Source organism: Phyllostomus discolor, chromosome 4, assembly GCF_004126475.2.
Source record: "Phyllostomus discolor isolate MPI-MPIP mPhyDis1 chromosome 4, mPhyDis1.pri.v3, whole genome shotgun sequence".
Classification (NCBI taxonomy): Eukaryota; Metazoa; Chordata; class Mammalia; order Chiroptera; family Phyllostomidae; genus Phyllostomus; species Phyllostomus discolor.
Genome location: NC_040906.2, coordinates 89,515,917 through 89,538,033, shown reverse-complemented (window position 1 = coordinate 89,538,033; position 22,117 = coordinate 89,515,917). Strand labels below are relative to the sequence as shown.

At 38.8% G+C, this 22,117-nt stretch overlaps 1 protein-coding gene across 5 annotated transcripts in view; it reads left to right on the top strand.

Moving 5' to 3' along the window:
- The window catches only part of PTPN4 (protein tyrosine phosphatase non-receptor type 4), a 292,305-nt gene that overhangs the window by 28,266 nt on the left and 241,922 nt on the right, over positions 1 to 22,117 (top strand). For 4 of the 5 annotated variants that reach the window (XM_036023611.1, XM_036023614.1, XM_028533478.2 and 1 more), the window contains exon 2: positions 16,034 to 16,188. In XM_036023611.1, the coding sequence (XP_035879504.1) occupies positions 16,051 to 16,188 (138 nt within the window). In that variant the 5' untranslated portion in view covers positions 16,034 to 16,050. Of the gene's footprint in view, positions 1 to 14,304; positions 14,325 to 16,033; positions 16,189 to 22,117 lie in introns of those variants that run through there. The other variant, XM_036023613.1, reaches the window with a different exon arrangement.

The following is a 22,117-nucleotide window of genomic DNA, read 5'->3' as shown; positions in this document are numbered from 1 at the left end:
CTTAGTTGTGATTAATCTCCCTCCTCACTTTTGCGGGGGAGTATTGAGGTAGAAATTGAGGAAAGAATGGAGAGAGTGCAATGAATCTGATTGAAGATTTGTAAAACTTACAAATGCTGATGCCTCTTTTTCAGTGATGTCTTCCGTTAATTTAGATGCTTCCATAAAGTAGAAATTACTTCATTATGTTGTGGTGGAAATAATAGTACTGTCTTTGAGATTAGACAGATCTGGATTCACATGCTACTCTATTATGATTGCCTTTGTAACCTTGAACAAACTACTTGCCATTTGTAGAAGAGATCAGGAGTATTAACATCATGAAGAAAATGTCCAAAATGTTCATTATGTTAAGTTAAATTGAACGTAGTTTTTTAATCATTAGGTTATAAACCAGAACATCAAAATTTTCTGTATTTTTTGCATCTTAAGTGGTTTGGCTATTACATGTTTTTAACAACTTTACTGAGTTAAAATAGTGTTTAATAAACTGTATATATTTAATGTATAATATTTGATAGGTTTTGACATATTTATACATCCCTAAAACTACCACCACAATCAATATAATGAGCATATTCATTTCTCCCCTATATTTTCTCATGTTCCAGAGTAATTTCTTCCCCCATACTACCACACCCTGCTCTTGTCCCACTAGTCTACTCTTTGTCACCAAAGGTTAGTTTGTGTTTTCTAGAATTTCATATAAATGGAATCATATAATATGCATTCTCTCTTTTTATCTAATTTTTTCCCTTAACGTAATTATTTTGAGATTTGTCCATGTTGCACTAATAATATTTTATTGTTTTATTAACTACTTGTGTTCCATTTTATTAATGTACCACAGGTGAATTCTTATGTATCACATGAATAAATCCATCACCTATTCATAGACACTTGTTTTCTTCACAGTGTTTGACTCTAACAAATGAAATGAAGCTACTGTGAACATTCATGTGCAAGTCTTTATATGGACATTTGCATTCACCTAGCAATGGAATGGATAGCTCATAAATTTGAAGTAAGTTTAAAATTTGTAGAAAAGTGCCAGAGTGTTTTCCAATATTGTTGTAACATTTTATATTCCCACCAGTGTAACATAGGAGTTCAAGCCCAGGAATCTTGGCTGCTCATTCCAGATAAACCAAAAAAAACCCCACAAGGAGCACCTGATGGAGCAGGCATAGTCTTTATTACTCACATTGCAGGGAGCACGAACGATAGCAGGTTGGCAAAACAGAACCACACCTCCCTGACTCTGAGACTCATTTTAAGGATGCCCTGGCCATTGGTACCATGCCCTATCTGGCTCTAGGCTAAGGTCCTCCTGTACTTGAAGGGCCAGGGGAGGTGTGCATATTTGCCAAACTGAGGCTATGTAAATTCTCTTAGGAATTGAGGTTTGCCGTGGGTTATAACAAACAGGTTAAGGGGCCAGGAAGCTATTACCATGGGTGCTAGCTGTAACCCCAATACAAGTCCCTCTCCCCAAGGAGCCACCGAGGAACACCAGCAGGAATCTACCTGTGCCTGCCAAGGCCAGATGAGGGTGCTTTTCCCCAGGGGTATATCTTTGGGCGCTGGCAAGAGCATATTATTTTGTTGTGCAGGTCCAGGGTGCAGCAGAGGCTCCTGGGTGCTTAATTGTAGATGAATAGGTGTTGCCCAAAGTCTACTGAAGAGGTTGACAAGAGATGCTTGTCCTACCCTAGGCTGTTCATTCAAAGCTCGTAAACAGTTGGAAAGATGGTTGTCCACCCCTGGAATGAGCCAGAGTCAGTCTTCAGAGCATCTTTCAAGAGGCTGTTATATCTCTCAACGAGGCCAGCTCTGGTAGGATGGTATGGTAGAGGGACTTTCCAGTCTATATTGAGGGTATCCCAGTCTTGTACCTGATGTCCCATAAGAATGGGTGCCTTGGTTGCTTTCAGTGGTGTCCGGGGTCCTATAGGCAGCACATAACTGTTTTAAGCCTCAGATGGTGGCTCATTGTGTGGCCCACTTGCATGAGTATGCTTGTTGCAAGCCACTGGTCATGTCAACGCATGTTAGGGCATAGAGTGAGCTTTCAGATAGTGGTAGGGGGGCAGTTTAGTTGACCTGCCAGCGGGTCAGCATGGTGCCCCCCCATCTCAGGCAACCCATATCTTGGGTAGCCAGTGAGGGTGTTTCAGATGGTGCCTTACTGACAGTCTGTGACTGCATTGGAGTAATAGAGCAGTAGGCTCCAAGCTTTTACTACTTCTCAAGTTTTCTGTTCTGCATGGCACATCTTTCTGTGGAACCACTTGGCTGTGTCTTCTGATGGGGCCTCTTCGAGCCAGCACATGCATGCCAGGTCATCAGCCTCAGCATTGCCTGGGCTGTGGCGAGGTTGGTGTCCATTGACATGGTAAAGAGTTATTACCTTTTCTAGGCTGTGTTCATAAATGTTCTTCCATAGGTTCTGTCCCATAAGGTTCACCAAGCCACTTGCCAGTCACCTTGTTTCCAGTGGGGTAACTATTGAGTTAGTCTTTTGTATACTGCCCAGATGTCTGTGGAAATTGTTACCGGTTCTGGTTCTCAAGTTATGACTACTGCCTATTTTGTCCTGAGTTATCTTCCATTCATGTGCTGTCTTGCTGGGCTCACAGGCTCCTGCTCTCCTGGTGAGTGGCTGGCCTCAGCAAGAGCAGTCAGTGTACCAGGTGTCCTCAGGTACAGGGACTCATCCCTCTTTAATAGTAGATTCAGGCATGGGAATGGGAGTGAAGGCGTCTTTGCCTGCATCTTGATAAGTAACTGGGCCCAAGAGCTGCTGCAGTTCTTGACTCAGAGGGCTTGTCACCAGCTTGCTCCTCTGTTGTAACTCCTCTGTTACTCTGAGCTCTTGGGTCAATTTGCAAGGTCCTGTATTCACCCAGCAATGGGATAGGTAGTATGTACTAGAACCTCAGCAGTTTTGGTGATGGCTTCAGTAGCCGGGAGAGTTTGGTAAACAGTGTTTGCTTGTTCTGCTGGTCAGTATCAAGCCTCTGCTCTCTTCCAGAGCTGGGACCAGAAACCAGTTGGCACCTTGGTGCATCCTTGCTGTTGCCAGAGGCCAGACAACCCCCAAGAATTTGACAGACAATATAGATCCCTGGATTTTGTTGAAATTGACTATCCTTGGCCTTGGAGATGAGCCAGTGGCAGAGGAGCAGCATGTTCTAACTCTGTAAGGGAATCAGAGGTTAGCATGATATCATCCATGTAATGGTACAGTCTCACAAACCAGTGAACAGTCCATGCAGCTAAGTCTTCAGCCTTAAGGCCATGGCAAACAGCCAGACTCTGCAAGTAACTCTAGGGTACAACAGTAAATGTCCACTGGTAGCCCTCTCAGAGGAAAGCAGACTGGTCCTGGCTATCGGTGTGTAAGTCTATTGAGAAAAAGGCATTAGCTAAAACTAATACATAATGATATTTATGCCCAGCTCATGGCTGAGCTGGTCTAGGAGGCTAGCTATGTTAGGCACAGCTGCAAAGGAAGGGAATTACCTTATTCTCTGTAATCTACAGTCATATGCCAAGTTCCATCTGGTTTCTGGACTGGTCACATGGGTGAGTTATGGGGGCTGTGTGCTGGTCTGATGATGTTCACCATTGCCAATTCTTCTGTGGTCCCCCTGATTTCTTTTTGGCCACCTGGAATTCAGTATTATTTGGTGGCCACTACTCTATGGTGAGTGGAAAGTGACACAGGGGTGTTTGGCGTGCCCAGTCAAAACAGCTTTGACAACCTGTTTTTGGACGCAAAACTCCCCCATGGTGGTCTGTAGGCACATGCTGGCTAGAATGTTAATTCCTAGAATATACTCTGGTATTGGGGAAACATATTCCTTATAGTGGTGTGGTGCCAAATGCCCTACCCCAAAGTTAATGTCATAGCTCACACCCAACTGGATTGTCCTTCATAGCCAACAATGGCAGTTATGGGTCCTCTGTAAACTTTTCTGGTTTACCATAAATAAGAGTACATTCTGCACCAGTGTCAACCAGAGCCAACACTCTTTGTACCTTCTTTGGAGACTAATAAATAGCAAGTTATACATGAGGACTCCAGTTCCCTCAGTGTCTCCGTAAGCAGGTTCCTCCCCATGGATTGTGCTCCAGGTGGGCTAGAGTCAGTTCCACAAGTGGGGTAGCTGTAATGTAAGCCAAACCAGGTATTTGCCCTGGGGGTGATGATGGGACCATCTCAGTTGATAGTGTCCATTCCAATGTCTGCACAGTAGATATCACTGTAGGCTGGAACTGTTGCTCAGGTTTCAGTTGCTGCCACAGGTTTATAAGGACAAGGGTAGGCTTTTTGTCTATTTTATCTTTACCCCAGCCTTTACCAGGTCATTCCATAGCTGTTTGCAGGTTACCTTCACAGGACCTTTCTGCTTCCTTTTCAGTTAAATTCTCTTCTTTTTTTCCTTCTTTGTCTTTTACATCCTCCCAGTCCTCATCCACTATAATCTGTATATCTGAGTCATGTTCGCTTTCAGCCATAGGATCCCACTTTTGGGGACTCCAGTCACAATCACTCATATAGAAGTGGGTGCTAGTCACCCTCCCCACCACCCTGATCCTGGTGAAGTGGCACACTATAATTGTTCACTGGTCTGTTGTAATTGTCTCCCTAGGGTGTCCTTATTGTCCGCCTGTAAGACACATGTCCCTTTCTAGTTTCAGTTTCTCTTCTAAATGTGAAGCGTGCACCTCTGCCACTATTTGCTTCTCAGTCACATTCCACAGTGCTGGCAGCATCAGCCAACCAACAGCAGCGTCAATATGGCAAAGGCCTTTCTTCCTAGGGTGCAGTGCTCTCCTACATGTTGCAAAGCCTGTGGTATAACAGCAGGAGTTTTGGGGCATTCCCCCAGTCCTGCAGAGGTCCCCATGAATTAAGAAGGTTTGCCACCTTGAACCACATAGAATTTGCTGGCCTGCCCAGGATTCCTCTTGGCAACCCAATGCTTGGCATACTGCTGTCCCCAGTTGACCCAACTTGGGGATTTTTCAGAGTATCCGAATCCTGAGCCAATTGTAATGCAGGAGTTTGAGCCCAGGAATCTTGACTACTTGTTCAGATAAACTGAAAAAACACAAGGAGGACCTGATGGAGCAGGCATAGGCTTTATTACTCACATTACAGGGAGCACTGATAGTGGCAGATGGGCAAAGCAGGACTGCAACTCTCCCAGTCTGAGGCTTGTTATAAGGGGCTCCAGACAAAGGTGCCTGAGTTGAAGTTGCACAAACCTTGTGTAGCCTGGAGCCACATTACATCATTGTGTAGGACAGGAGGGAAGGGTGAAGAAGCAGTCACCAGAGACTGATCTGCTGGGGAGATAAGGAGGGAGCTACATTCTGTTCCTTAGGACAATACACATTCCTTTTGGCCAGGGGCCCTTTGGTCCACCTTCCATCACAGGTGGTGGAAAGGCCATGTCCAGCATTAACCCCACAACCAGAAATGAATGAGATCCATTTTTACCTGGTTCTTGCCCCTTTTGGTATTGTCACTATTTTTTATTTTAGCTATTATGTATGCAGTGATACCATATTATGGTTTTAAATTGCATGTACCTAATGTCTAATGATGTTAATTAAGCCTTTTTTTGATATGTGCTGGTTTGCTATCCATATATCTTTGGTGAAGTAGCTGTTCAAATCTTTTGTTTGTGTTTTAATTGGATTTTTCCCCTTTATTACTGAATTTTGAGTTCTTTATATATTGTGGATACAAGTCCCTTATCAGATATATGCTCCCACTTTCTGGCTTGTCTTTTATTTCTTTAACAGTGTGTTTTGATAAGTAGATGTTTTAATTTTGATAACATCAAACGTACCAGCTTATTCTTTTAGGGATTGAGTTCATGATGATGTTTCTAAGAAATATTTGCCTAATCTAAGGTCTCAAGGATTTTTCCTATGTTTTCTTTAAAAAGTTTTATTATTTTACTTCTATTTGTGATACATTTTGAGTTAATTTTTGCAAATGGTGCAAGGTAGGGGTTGAAGGTCTTGGGTTTTTTTTTTTTTTGCGTATAATGACTATCCTTTCTGTACTGATTCATGTTTGTATCTTTGCCCATAATTTTTATAGTTTGAACATGTGTATAAATTTTTAATATCAAAAACAAAAATATTTATCATAATTTTAGAATATTTTAGATTTTATTGGTACATTGAGTATATTTAAAGATGAACATTTTTATAGGTCATAATTTATAATCTTTCCTTAGTGGAGAGATGGGCTCTTTTCCACTGACTGAAGTTGTTTTTTTGTAATCTTCACCCAAGGATATGTTTATTGATTTTAGAGAGAGAGGAAAGGGAGGAGGAAGAGAGAGAGCAACATCAGTGTGAGAGGAAAACATCAGTTGATTGCATCCCGTATGTGCCTTGACCAGGGTTAGAACCTGCAACCTAGGTATGTGCTCTGACTGGTAATTGAACCTGAAACCTTTTGGTGTATGGGATGACACTACAGCCAACTGTGCTACCCAGCCAGGGCTCCACTGAGAGCAGTTTAAATATAAATTGCACTGAAACACCTTTCAAATGAAAAAAAAAAGTGATAGAGGATTTTATTTGATTTCTTTCTCTTTTGGAAACATGAAGATTTATTCCTAAAAGGTTAAAATTTTCAGGTAGTAAAATTCTCATGAAATGAAACAGAATTATATTGCTTTATAAATTGAAAGCAAGTGTGGCAAAAAAGGTTAATATATTTGATATCTAATTAAAAATATTGTTATTTTTGGGGAGATCTCAAGAGCTGGTTAGTGCACTTATGCTTTAGGATTGAAGTAAGTGTGCTGGTAAATGGGAAAGGTCAGTGTTGGCAAAACATATTGATATCTTTTGATCTTGTCATTCCTATGCCTTGGGATATCTTTGTAACATTGACCATTTTTTTCAGTAGCTCCCCCTACTGTTAAGACTAACTTGTTTCTGCTGTTACTCCCATATTTCCTTATGTCTTTAGTTGCTAAACCACTCACACCTGGTGAAGAAGGGAAGGCAGGGTTGGGGAGAGGGAGGTATAGATCCATCACTGGAAAGAGTGGAATTTGTACAAAGAGACCATCATGCATGTTGCTTCATTCTTTGTGTATATTTTCTTTCTACCTCTTGTGAATGTTTGTTGGTTGAGTAGTACCACTGTGAAAAATGTATTAGTTTTCCTTGATGTAATGAATTACTGAAAATTTAGCAGCTTAAAACAGCAGGCATTTATTTTATCCCACTATCTTTGGATCAGGAGTATGGATATAGCTTGCCTTTGGAACTTACAAAGTTACAATCTACATGTTGATTGGACTGTGGGAGCTTGGGGTTCTCTTCCAAATTCGTGTTATTGTTGACAAATAACAGTCCACTGTGGGGCTGAGGTCTTCAGTTTCTTGCTAGCTGTCTGCTGTTAGAGGCCCCTGTACTTTCTTGCCACATGGGCTGTGTCATAGGCACTCTTAGTACATAGAAGATCACGGTTTTAAAGCTAGCAGCAGAATTTTGTTCACTTCAGGAAGGTCCCAAGTCTTGCAAGGGCTTTCACCTGATTAAGTCAGTCCCACCAAGGGTAATCTCTCTTTTGGTTAATTTAGCTGATTTGGGACTGTAATCACATTTGGAAAAATCCCATCAAATTCCTAAGCCCTTCTCTACACTCCCGTGGAGGGTACTGTACTGTTATCTGTTTGATCAATTAATAATTTTTTTTTAAGTTTTAAATTTACCTTCACTTATTGCTTCTTTGATGCTCTTCCTTTATATGGATGTGAGTTTTGACCTATATTTTCCTTCTCTTGAAAGATCTTCTTTTAAAATATCTTGCAAGGCAAATCCATTGGCAGCAAATTCTCTTCTCTCTCTCTTTTTGTTTGAGAAAAATGTTTATTTCTCTTTTGAAAGGTAATTTTTCAGGATACAGAATTTTAGGTTGGTAGGCTTTTTCCCCTCAACATTTTAAATATTTCACTGTTCTTGCTTGCATGATTAAGAAATCAGATGTAATTATATTTGTTCTTATTATGCATAAGGTGCTCTTTTCCTCTAGTTTCTTTCAGGATTTCTTTTTAAAAAAATTTTTCTGTAGTTTAAAAATGATATGGTGTGAGGGGTTTTGTTTGTTTTGTTTTATGTTTTGTCATTTTGCATTTTTCCTTTTTGGCATTCTTTGAGCTTCCAAGATCTGTGATTTGATGTCCAGTATTAATTTGGTTGAAATTCTTGGTCATCGTTTTATTTGTTCTTTTTCTCTCTTCTGGTATTCCCATAACATGTATGTTATAGTTTTTGTAGTTGTTCCACAGTTCTTGGATATTCTGTTCTTTTTTTTTTCAGTCTTTGTTCTCTTTTCATTTTTGAGGATTCTATTGATATATTCTCTAGCTCAAATTCTTTCCTTTGCTATGTTTTATATACTAACAAGCCTGTCAAAGGCATCCTTCATTTTTGTTGTTTTTTCACCTGTAACATTTCTTTTTTGATTCATTCTTAGGGTTTCCATCTGTATGCTTACATTGCCCATCTGTTCATGCATGCTGTTTCTGCCTTATCCATTAGAGATCTTAGCATATTTATTGTTGTCTAATAATTCCAACATCTCTTCCATGTTTGGGTCTCATGCTTGATCTGTCTGTTCACAGTGTGTTTTTTGCCTTTTGATATGCCTTATAAATTTTTCTTGATAGGCAGGCATGGTATCCTGCTAAAAAGGAACTGCTATAAATAGGACCTTAGTAATGTGGTAGTGAGTAGTGGGATAGGGGAAGCATTCTTTGGTCCTATGATTAGCTCTCAGCATTTTAGTGAACCTGTGCACCTGGACTGTGAATATAAATGTTTTTCTTTTTCTCTCCACTTAGGTAGACAACATGGCTAGAGTGGGGTGGGTTGGGTATTTTCCTTGTCCCAGGTCAATTAGGCTCTCATTAACTAGATTCTTCTGAGGGTAGGTAGGCCATGTTGAGAAGAACAGAGTGCTCTGGTGTATTATAGTGGCTACCCATCCCACCCAAACTGTGGGAATCCCAAGTGTGTTTGGGAGTCAAACCAGCAAGGGGATGACACCCTACCAACTGAGCCACCATGGTCAGGGCTGTGCCCTCTCTCTCTTATGGTTTTAAGAAGATTTGCTGGTTTTCCCGTCTGATCTGCTTTTTACTTGTTAGGATAGACTGGGGACTTTAAAGCTCCTTACCTGTGGGACCAACCAGAAACCACCACTTTTTAGAGCGGGGAAAGGAGGGAGAAAGAGAGGAAGAAAAACATTAATTAAGCTGATTCTTGCACACCTCCAACAAGGGGGCATGTGCCCTGACCGGGAATTGCTTTGATAACTTTTTGGTTCTCAGGCCGGTGCTCAATCCGCTGAGCCACACTAGCCAGGGCCAATCATTGCCTTTTAATTGATGAATCTTACTTGACTAGCCCACTCTGTCAAGATGCTAAAGATGTTTTTCTCTATACAATTTTTATACTTATGTAACATTGACTTTTACTTTAGGTTTAAATCCTTTTTTAAAACATTTTTTCTTTAAATTTTATTTTAATTGTTGTTCAAGTACAGTTTTCTTTTACTCCCATCCCATCCCACCCACCCAGTCCTCCCCACCTTCTTCCCATTTCCAGGCCCCCCCCCCCAGTTTTTGTCCATGTGTACTTTATACATTCCTGTAAACCCTCTTTTCCCCTGAAATTCCTCCCCTTCTTCCCTCTGGTCACTGCTGACAGTAAACATTTTTTCTTGGGGGTGGGATACATTTATTGATTTTTGGAGGGAGAGAGAAACATCGTTAGGTTGCCTCCCATACTGTGCCTTGACCAGGGACCAAACCCACAGTGTAGGTATGTACCCTGACTGGAATTGAACCCGTGAGTTTTCAGTGCATGGGATGATGCTTCAGCCAGCCAAGCCACCTCTGGCAGGGCTTAGCTTTAATCCTTTTGACATGAAGAGTCTATGATGTCAACTGTAGTTATTGGAAAACACTGGTTTTAACTGCTATTTCTTAGTACTTTTTTGTTTACTCATTCAAATGTTTTACTAATTTATTCATATTTTCAAATTCTATATATTGATGTTTGTAATGTAGTTTCCTTTATTTAATTGCCTTTAAGAGAGAAGTTTTAATGGATTTTAAACTTTGGGTCCTTGAATGATTGAAAATGTCTAGCTTTAGCCCTGGCTGGTGTGGCTCAGTGGATTGAGTGCTGGCCTGTGAATCTAAGGGTCTCTGGTTTGATTCTCAGTCTAGGGCACATGCCTGGTTTGTAGGCTAGGTCCCCAGTAAGTGGGCATGTGAAAGGCAACAACACATTGATGTTTCTCTTTCTCTCTTTCTCCCTCCCTTCCCCTCTTTAAAAATAAAGAAATAAAATCTTAAAAAAAAAAAGTCTAGCTTTATTTTTTCACATTGTTAATGGATGATTGTTGGCACCAAATCAGTACCAACAGGAATCCCCAATTGGGGTGTGGTGAAGAAGGAAACTGTTCAGCACAAAGCAGCTCAATTGTGATACAGCATGGCTGTGAAAACAGCACAGCTGTGAGGCAGCCCTGGGACTAGTCGGGGCCCTCTCTGGTGCCAGGCCCCTCTCTGGCTAGATAACTCTACTCTGTTCCTTCCTGGTCTGCTTTGCACTGGTCTGTTCCACTCTGCTCTTCTCTGGCAAAGCATCCTCAGTGTTTCAGCTTAGTGGGGGGAATAGTCCTGGGTGGAAAGGGAAAGTGTGCTCTCACAGCCACAGGGAAGCTAGCTTATAAAGACAGAAGTCCCTGCCCCTGGTCCCTGATTGGTTTGACCTTATGCAAATGAGGACTCCAAATCCTCACAGTTTGATTGGTCTAAAAGACATTGGCCTGATTGGTCAGGATAGAGCTGCTCTGGTTCTTAGAGCTGTGCAGCTCCAGTTGGGAAAGCCTCAGTCCAATAGCTTAAAATAGGATTGCAGGAACTCCTTTATAAGGCTGATTCAGATAGCAAAAACAATCCCGGCAGGCAGTTCAGTGCAGGCTTCTCCCTGAAGTGCAGTTTGTGTGAGAGCAACCTGTGTAAGATGGCTGCTAGGCTCTGTTTTTGTTTTTAAATTTGAGCCGAGTTAGCCACCAGGAATCTTTTTTCTTTTGTTTCCTTTTTTTTTTTTTTTTAATTTCATTTACTTGTTTAGAGAGAGGGGAAGGGAGAGAAACATCAATGTGTGGTTGCTTCTCATGCACCCCCCACTGGGAACCTGGCCTGCAACCCAGGCATGTGCCCTTACTGGAAATTGAACTGGCAACCCTTTGGTTTGCAGGCTGATGCTCAAAACACTGAGCCAAATTAGTTATGGCTAGGAGCCCTTCTTAATAGGTGTCTTCTTCCTGAGGGTCTACAACATGAATTCTAATTTATTTTTTTATATACTTTCTGTGTTTCAAATAATTTTCTTTCAGACTTCAAAGCTACATCTTTATTGTCTGTTAGCATCAAGTGTTGCTGATACCACTATAATATATGTTTTTCCATAGGCAATATACTTTTTAACGTCTTAAGTAACAAATCAAAAAGTAAAGCCTTCAGTTTTTGTGTTCTTAATAATAAGAATAATCCTGTTAGAATCAGTTTGAACTTGAGGATAGTTAAAATGAAGGGTATTGTTGGCTTAAAAACAGACTCCCATTTTCCCTTAAATCTTAAACTTAATAAAGGGAAGATACCTTTAGAGTTAAATATTTCCTCCTGTTGCCACCTTACAGTGTTTTTTAATACTTGCACCATTGACTAATGTTTGGCTTCCTGAGGTAGCATATTCTCTTTCCACCCTTTGGCTACTCCTAAAATTATATATTTTGAATTGGAATGACTCCCTGAACAGTTTGTCTGTTTTCTTAGTGGAAAAAATTAAAAATAAAGCTCATCTTCTGATGCGTGCTCACCGGCCTACAGTGATTGTGGAATGCTGCGGATGGCTCATTGAAACACAAGAAAAACATACACAGAGACAACCAGGCCCTGTGGGGAGGGGAAGTAGGGATGGAATGGCCACTCTCTCTAGTGGGGAGCGCCCCGTTTCCATTCCCAAGCAGGTTTTTATTAAGAATACAGACTTAGTTTGTGGATTCACAGTCTGGCAGAAAAGACCAAAAGAAATAGGTGACTTTCAAAGATGCTGACAGAACCCCCGCTGTGATTCTGGGCAGAGTTCAGAGTTTTATCATTTGAAAGGACTACAGGGCTCAAGGGACTAGTTTTGGTTTCCTGTCTGTGCCTTCAAATTCTAATCTAATAACATCCTCTAGCAAACAGATCTCACAGGATCTTGCATATTCTATGTCCCAGGCCTGATTACCCCTGGGGTCTGCCGTTTCTGGTCTGGGCTGCACCACCCCTGCTATTTCTGCAGGCCTGAGTCAGGCAGAGGAGACAGAGGCAGCCAGGAGACTTGCATTTCTCACATCTAAGAACAAGGACTCAGGCTTTGACAAAGCCGAGGGAGCAGGGGTTGATGTCCATCACCCCTCCATTTCCACAGCCCCGAGTCTCTTCCCTGAGGTCTCCTCGTGATCATGCCTGTCTTAGGCTATTCCCTCCGTGGGAAATCTTACCCGTCATTGGCTACCTGATCAAGCCTAGGGGGCCAGGCACAGAACAGGCAGCATTCATGCCAGGGAAATAAGTTTTGTCTCCTTAGTGGCTCCTGGTCCAGAGGTCTTTCACTCAGCCTAAGTCACGGCGGGTTATAGCTTCCTGAGACTAGGCAGGGCCTTCTCGAACAATCTTCCAGGTAGTTTGTAATTTTAGTTCAGATCAGGGGTGTCCAACCCCACAGTCCGTTGGTCATGTATGGTCCAGGATGGCTGTGAACATGGCCCAACACAAAATCGTAAATTTACTTAAAACATGAGATTTCTTTTTGAGTGTGTGTCGCATTGTCACGTAAAATAAATGTATGTATGCTATCACTATCTGAACGCATGAGTGGCTTCAGTTTTATGGCAGCGTTTGGCTTACTGTGTCTTATATTCCAAGCACAGACAGTAGAATTGACATCATCAGACATTGTATGTGCTCATGGTCACTTAGCAAGGCAGCGATTATCAATAATATTTCAACCTACCATTGCAACGTTAGATGTTTAACGTTATTTAGAAGTCGGGTAAGCATTCTTATTTGATTATTGAAGGAACTTCTACACCTCCTTGGCACCATACATGTCACCTGCCATACTTTACAATCAGCCCTCCCACTTGCCCAGTTTTGGCAGCCAAGAGGGCTGTGGAAGGGTCCAAACCTTGCTTTCTGTTTTCCTGTCAATTAATTTTCATAATAAAAGTAAATAAAGTCCCTTATCTAGTCTCATTTTTAATCCCAGCAGTTTCTACAATATCTCAAGATAAAAAAAGAATTCAAACAAAAGAAAAATTACGGATGAACAAGATTGTTCAGTGAAAAATGGACAGATGACTACTTTTTGCTGAGGCAAATAGTAAGGCACTCTGCTTAATTTGTAGGGAATTTGTGCAAGTTTTCAAAGACTATAATTTGAAAAGACATTATGTGCAAAAACATATTGTGGAATTCAGTGCATACGAAGGATTGTGTCATAAGGACAAAATAGTGGAACTGAAAAAGTATCTGCTCCATAAACATTTTTTCAAAAAGTTACAACTTGGGAAGATTCCATTGTAAAAACTAGTTATGTGGTATCATCTTTAACAGCAAAAGAATCAAAACCATTTACTGATGGTGAGTTTATTAAGCAATGTATAGAAAGCATGGTAAGTATAATTTGCCCTGGAAAAAAGGGCGTATCTCTAAGATAAGTTTGTCTAACCGGACTATAGCCAGGCGAACTGAAGAAATTGGAAAATCTATCAAAAGAAATTTGGAGAGTAAAGCTGCCAATTTTAAGTTTTATGTTCTGGCATGGATGATAGTACCGATGCTACAGACATGGCTCAACTTGCTATTTTTATTAGAGTTATTGATGATGAATATAATGTCACTGAAGAAATGGCTTCTTTAGTGCCATTAAAAGGCACAGCTAAATCAAGAGATTTATACAAAGCAGTGAAAAATATGTTAAAGCCGTTTTCTTTGTCCATTGTCAACGTATCTGGTATAGTTACTGATGGTGTCCTGGTGATGGTAGGTAAAGGAGAGGGGCTTGTAAAATTAATAAAAGATGATGTAATTGCTGCCCAAAACTCAGGTTTGATGAAGTATCATTGCATAGTACATCAAGAAAATTTATGCACAAAAGCTTTAAAAAATGGATATTGTTATGCAAATCATCATCAAGACTGAATTTCCTTGGTGTGTTCCTCCTTGGGTCCAACTTTTTTGGGACTCTGAGCTTCCTGGACTTCCTGGAAGTCTATTTCCTTTGCCAGATCGGGGAAGTTCTCCTTTATTATTTGTTCAAATAACTTGTCTACTTGTTGCTCTTCCTATATGTACGACCCATGGACCTGAACTAAAGGGGAAGCATGTCGGTGGGAGGGGGTGAGCAGGGCAGAGGGGAGTGAAGGGGGAGAAATGGGACAACTGTAGTAGCATAATCAAAAAAATATATTTAAAAAAAAAAGACTGAGTTTCCTAAAAGCCAAGGGATTGAATCGTCGCCAGTTCCAGGAATTCCTTAAAAATACTGATGTTGATTATGGCAACATCATTTGCTTTTCGGAAGTAAGATGACTAAGTTGAGGCCAAATATTGATAAGATTTCATGATTTGCGACATGCTATCAAGTCATTTATGGTAACAAAAAACAAATTTGTGCCAGAACTTGACGGTGAAAACTGGCTTACAGATTTAGCATTTTTAGTGAATTTAACTGCTCATTTAAATGAGTTAAACATGTGTCTTCTAGGTGAAAACCAAGTTATTTATACCATGTTTCAAATAATAACAATTCCAAATGAAACTGAAATTATGGCAAGCTAAAATTAAGGCAAACAATGTTATGCATATTGGCTATGCAATATGTTATGCAAACAGTTATGCAATGTTGACATATTGGCTAAACACAGTCCTGTGAACAATGAAAAATGCGCAGCATTGCTTTTCGATTTGATAACAAGAATTTGAAAGCAGATTTCAATACTTACAGGAAAATAACCAATATTTTGCTATATTTCCAATTCCCATTTTCAGTTGACGTGAATATGTTACCTGCCAGTTTTCAAATGGAATGCATAGAGCTGCCATCTGACATTCAATTTAAAGAAAAATTTGATTGTGTCCCTTTACTAGACTTTTATAGATCCTGCCTTCCTTGAGACAAATATCTCTTGCTTCACAATCATGCCTTATTCATGCCATCACTGTTTGGCAGCACCTACACTTGCGAGCAACTGTTTTCAAGAATGAAACACATTAAGAGTAAAATTAGAACCAAAATATCTGATGAGCACCTTGAGAAGTCTCTGAGAATTACAACTACTATCAAACCAGTATTGATGCGCTAGTTTCTCAAATACAATGTCAAACATCCTACTAATTTTATGATGTCCTCTTTTCTTTCACTTTTATAGTAAAAAAGTATAAAAATCAGTAATGTTTTATTACTTAGATATGTACATTTTCTATATTAGTGATCACAAACTTGGGACTGGTTCAGTGATTTTAAAAGATTTTCAAAAGGGCCACTGCATAATGAGGGTTATTATGTGAGGACTGTATTGCTTATCTGTGGTGGCGCATATCACAAAAATGATGCATGGACCTTTTTTTTTGCTCATGAGTTTTTGTTTGTGTTTTTAATGTGTGGCCCAAGACAACTCTGCTTCCAATGTGACCCAGAGATGCCAAAAAGTTTGACATCTCTGGTTTAGATAACACACACAGACACAGACACACACACGGTATCTTTTTTATACCTATAATTTGTATCTGACTATTTTAAAATTTAAAATGGCTTTTTACCAAAGTGTTAGTTGAAAAATACATAGTAAATTTGTGTTTTAAACTGCTTTGTGTCTTGAACTGTTCTTTTATTTGGTGAAAATTTTTTTCCAAATTAGACCTTGTGTGAACAGTAATGACCTCACGTTTCCGATTGCCTGCTGGCAGAACCTACAATGTACGAGCATCAGAGTTGGCCCGAGACAGACAGCATACAGAGGTGGTTTGCAACATTCTTCTTCTGGATAACAATGTACAAGCTTTCAAAGTTAATGTAAGTATTTTATGTCTCTTTTAAAAATGACCTCTGGTTATAAATCTGAATTTAGGGTATATTTTAAAATTAAAATTGTTTATTTATAATACAGTTTAAAATCCTTATTCAATGAAGAAAAGTCTTTGTAGTATGAGTTTGTAACTGTCAAATGCAAGTTCTAATTGAAACTGGGTGTTTAAGAAAGCTGACAGATTAGTGCATTATGATTAGTTAGTGGAGCTGATCAATAATAATATGTGGGCAGTTTTTATAAATGTGCTTGAGGATGCTTGAAAGGAATTTGTTCTCCTAAATAGCTTATACATTTTCATTTTAATCTTACTTAAACTGTCAATCAAACCTTTGCTGAACAAAGATAAAATTGACAGCTCTGATTTTATCTGAGTCTTGTCTGAAATATTTATTTATCAAATATTTGTTCATCTTATTTGTGTATAGCTTTATTTGCTCAACATTATTTGTGAGTTTCACTCATATGATGTGTTGACAGTAGTTGGTGCATTTTCATTGCTCTATAGCACTCTGTCATGTTCTATATATAGTATATGTTACACATATATATGTTATATATGTAGTATATAGTATTTATATAGTATAAATTATGTGCTATTATTTACTTATTTATTACCATGTCAGATATGCTGTTGCTGAATATTTGGATTGTTTGCACTTTAGGCTCTTATAAAAAATGTTGCTGGTGAATATTATTGGGCTGGTGTCTCATTTGGTTGGAGTGTGGTCTTGTACATCAAAAGGTTGTGGGTCCGATCCCTGATAGGACATATTGTATGTATCTAGGTTGCAGGTTTAATTCCCAGTCAGGCCATGTGTGGGAGGCCAGTGTTTCTCAGATGGATATTCCTCTCTGTCTCTCTCCCTTTTTCTCTGCCTAAAATTAATGAGAACATATCCTTGGGTGAGAATTAAAAATAATAATAAAATAAATTTTAGTCCAACAGGAAAGGTAAAAGGGTAGTATAATGAATGCATACATACCTACTTTACCTAGATTGACCCATTATTAGCATTTTGTACACTTGCTTTTTCTCTCCTTGATTATTCTGAAATTTCTGACAGTGGTACATTTCACCTGGAAGCACTTCAGCAGCCTAAGTGTCTTATAAATTACCACAGTACCATTATCATACACCAAAATTTAATATTATTAATTTAATAGTAACAAATATGTAGTTCATATTCAAACTGGAATTCCTCATTCCTCATAATCTGCATCTCCAAGATAACACCTTCGTAAGGTTTGTGTTGTGTTCCCCGGGTACAATAGTCTTCCCTTATCCACGGTTTTGCTTTTTTTTGTTTGTTTGTTTGTTTCAGTCAACTATGCTCCAAAAATGTTAAATGGAAAATTCCAAAAATAAGCAATTCATAAATTTTAAATTGCATGTCATTCTGAGTAGTGTGATGAAATCTCACACCATCTCTCCGGTCCACTTGGGACATGAATCATCCCTTTGTCCAGCATAATTCACACTGTGTACACTACCCACCCATTAGTCCCTTAGCTTTCTTGATTATCACATAGAGAGAGAAGGACCACATTCACTTAACTTTTACTACAGTATATTGTTATACTTGTTCTGTTTTATTATTAGTGCTGTTCATCTCTTTACTATGCCCAATTTATAAACTTTGTCATAGGTATGTATAGATAGGAAAAAACATGGTATATACAGAGCTTTGTACTATCTTTGGTTTTAGGCAACCAGAGGTCCTGGAACAGTATCTCCCATGGATGGGAATGGCTTTGTTTCTATACTCTGAAATCTTTAAGTAATATGTTATTAATCTTTTGAAATCCTGCCATTTGTGACAGCATAGATGGACCTTGGCATTATGCCAAATGATATAATCTTAAATTTACACAACTTATGTTAATTATATCTCAAAGCTAGAAGAAGAAAATATGCATCTTTTTTTACCAGTTTTATAGCTTAAAATTTTATATATATGTATGTGTATATATATATGTATATATACATAAATATATCCAATGTATATATTTATGTATATATACATAGCAGGATCACTAATTTTATCTCTTTTATCCCCAATTCCAAGCAGTTTTACATTGGAAAAGGGGCTAGAGTAGTGCCTTTAAGGATATTATCTAACATACCCAACTAATGTGCTTTTCCAAAAAGTTAACATTTTAATTTTTTTGTATTTTGTCATTTATTAATAGGTAGTTGGAGTATAGTTGCCAAACAGAGACAATATTCAAAGTAGGAAATTCTGTTTTATAAAAATTTCTGGTTAATGGAAACACTCATGTATTAGAGAACTAACAGAAGAAAAGGAGCCTTTTTCCTCTTATTGACTCTTTAGACCTCTTTGGGGCATTTAATAATTCTTGCTTTAATGTTAGTTAATGTTAATTAGTTAATATTTAGTTTTTATTTTAACTTTCAGTTCTGTATTCGTTTCAAAATTCTGTAGAAGATTTTTTTTTAAGTATTTTCAGAGAGGTAAAGGGAGGGAGAAAGAATGGGAGAGAAACATCAATGTGTGAGATAAACTTTGATGTGAAAGATATATCAATTGGTTGGTTGCCTCTAGCATACCCCCAACTGGCATCCTGGTATGTAATCCAGGCATGTGCCCCAACTAGGAATCGAACTGATGACCTTTTGGCTCACATGTGGGTGCTCAATCCACTGAGCTATACCAGCCAGGGCTATAGGAGGATATTTTTATGCTGCTCATCTACCATTTTTCTGTTGGGTACTTTAGTTTATAATAGTATATTCTATTTTTGCCCTGGTCAGTGTGGCTCTTTGGTTGGAGCATCATCCTGTATACTGAAAGGTTGCTGGTTTCATCCTTGTTGGGGAGCCTCGAAGAAGCTACCAGTCGATGTTTCTCTGTTACATTGATGTCCCCCCCCCCTCTCTCCCTCCTTCCCTCTCCCCCTCCCTCCTTCCTTCCTTCCTTCCCTATCTGCCTCTCCTCTTCTCTTCTTCTTTCTACTCCTCCATTCTTCTGTCTCTAAAAGCAATGAAAAAATGTTCTCTGGTAAGGATTAAAAAAAGTGTGTTTTAATTTTTAATGTAGTAGCCAATGTGCTGTCTAATTACTCTTTTTTGAAGACATGTATTTAATAAATTTTATATATGTTTATATATTAAAAACCAGTTCTAATAGAGTTGAGTAGATTACTAGAATGATAGTTCCTAAGGTATTTAGAAACTTTTTTTGTCATTACTTCAGGTCATGAAAAATGCAGATTATTGCAACCACTATGGAAAACAGTGTGGAGGGTCCTCAAAAAATTAAAAATGAAATTGTACTTATGATCCAGCGATTCTACTTCTAGGAGTGTGCACAGAGAAACCTGAAACACTAATTTGAAAGAATATAGGCACTTGCAGTGTTACTTATAGTAGCCACTTATATAGTTACTTCTTTGGAAGCAACCCAAGTGCCCAGTAGTAAAAGAGAAGAAAACCTTACCTTTCCCAACAGCATGGGTGGGTCTAGAGGATATTATGCTAAGTGGAATAAGCCAGTCAGAGAAAGACAAATACAATATGATTTCAATTATATGTGAAATCTAATGAACAAAATAAACAAGCAAAATAGAAACAGACTTATAGCTACAGAGAACAAACTGACAGCTGTTGGAGGGGACGTTCATGGGGCTGGGTAAAAAAAGGTGAAGGGATGAAGCAGTACCGATTGGTAGTTGCAGAATTGCCACAGAAATGCAGGTTGCAGCATGGAGAATATAGTCATTGATTGTGGGGTATGGGCCAGGTGGGTGCTTGGGCAGCAGGGGGACTACTCTGTAGAGTGCATAATTTTCTGGCCACTTTGTGTACATCTGGAATTTGTGGAGAATGGTACTGAATGTAAATTGTGGTTGAAAAAAATAAGCTTAACAGGGATAATATGAGAAATTAACTGTTGGATTATAGTATATTTATTCTTCTTAGTATTTGCACCCAAGTCATTCAAACTGTTTGAGTTGCTTTGTACTTTTGTGTAAATGCTACATATTTTAATCTATGCTGAATGGCTCCCTGGTTATGCATTTTGCAATTTGTGCAGTGGTATATGATAAACTGCAAATTAATAGAGAAGTTCAACCTCTGATATTTGTTCTCTTAAGTCCATTAAATACAACTGAATTTCAGAAACCTCCATTGTGGGCAGCTGCTTGGTTCACCGGCATACTGTATTCACTGGAAAGGAGAACTACTCACTTTCCTCTGGAGATTACCAAGTAATGATTTGTAACATCTGTACCATAGGTGAAATTTTCATTTTTGTCAAAGCCTGCTCTTTTTCTAGTACTTATATCATCAAAGCTTTTTCTGTGTATTTTCCTGAGAAAATGGTGGAATGAAGAAGTTCATTAAACTTTGTTAGTTCTTCATTCTCTTTCTTTTTTGTGGATATAGGAGTGAGATAAGTTCATTAATATTGTATCAGTTTCAAGTTCTGTTTCCACTCAGCTTTGGAACAGCCACTTATTTTACTGTAGCCAGCATATGAAGTGTGTTGTCTCCCTTATGTCTTGAATTTGCCATCAGTTTACCCAAACATGTCTCTATTAAGTACCTTAAAATGTATAGTATACATACTACATGGATTGAATTCACCACCCTATGAGGATTTTCTCCTAATTTTTGGCTTTGTTTTTACTTAAGGACAGCTGTTTAGCAGTAGCCTGTGTGACAAGGAAGAATTGGGGGGAAACTAGCCTGTTCTAGTTATTAGGATTGCATAACAAATTATCCTAAAACATAATGGCATGTTTATTATCTTCAGATTCTGTGAGTCAAGGATTTACACAGGAATGAATTATATCTGTTTCATGTGTCAGGCCTCAGCTGAAGACTAGAATCATTTGATGGCTTATTCACACTCATACAACTGGTATCTGAGATCTCAGCTGGGGCTTAAACAGCTATATATGACCTCTTTAGTTGTCCTGGCTTCTTTACAGCATAGTGGCTTCATTCTAAAGCTGAGCATCCTTGAGGGAGTCAGGGTATAGCCATATTGCCTTTTCTGATCTGACCTTGAAAGTCATACAAGGTTGTTTTATTTGTCAAGGCTATCACAAAGTCACTGTCAGGATCAAAAAAAGGAAATAGGCTGTCTTGATGGAAAGTGGTATGATTCTAGAAGATCATGTGGGATCAAATACTGCTGTGGAGTTTTTGTGAAAGTGTAATTTGACAACAGGTCCCCCTGGTGGCTGCATAACTATACCTGTGTTCTGCCTTCATATATATCTAGGAATGTCTTTGCAAAACTGTCTCCCTTGCTACTTGAAGGGTAGCTAAAATCTTAGAAGTCAGAGATGATAAGGAGGTTTGATTTTTACCCCCTTCCTTTTGCATCATTTAAATTGTTTTTATTGAATTTATGTTTATTTTATATATGTATGTATCTCTATGTGTGTGTGTGTGTACAGTTATACATCAAAAAACTGAAATAATATTCAAAATCTATGATAATTTATTCAACACATATTCATTGCACAATTCTGAGGCACTTCATAGGTAACCATATTTAAAGATGAGAACAAAGCTTATACATTGGGGATTGCTTTTTGTTTTTATTTTTGCCCATATTGGATTTTTCCTCAATTACTTTTTGGAAATAAAATTATCTTTAAAATACTAACTAGGAGAGTTCTGGCCAAGATGGAGGCATAGGTAGAAACACCTCACTTCCTTGCACAACCAAAAGGAGGATAACAACCAATCGAAAATCAATAAACAACTGAAAGCACCAGAAAATCAAACTGCATAGAACTCCAAAAACCAAAGAATTAAAGGAAAAATCAACCAGAACAAGCAGACCAATAAGGCGGCCGAACACATGGGTCCGCTTAAGAAAAACTGCAACAAGGTGGTGGACTGGACAGGTGGGGCTGGCTGACGGTGAAACTAAG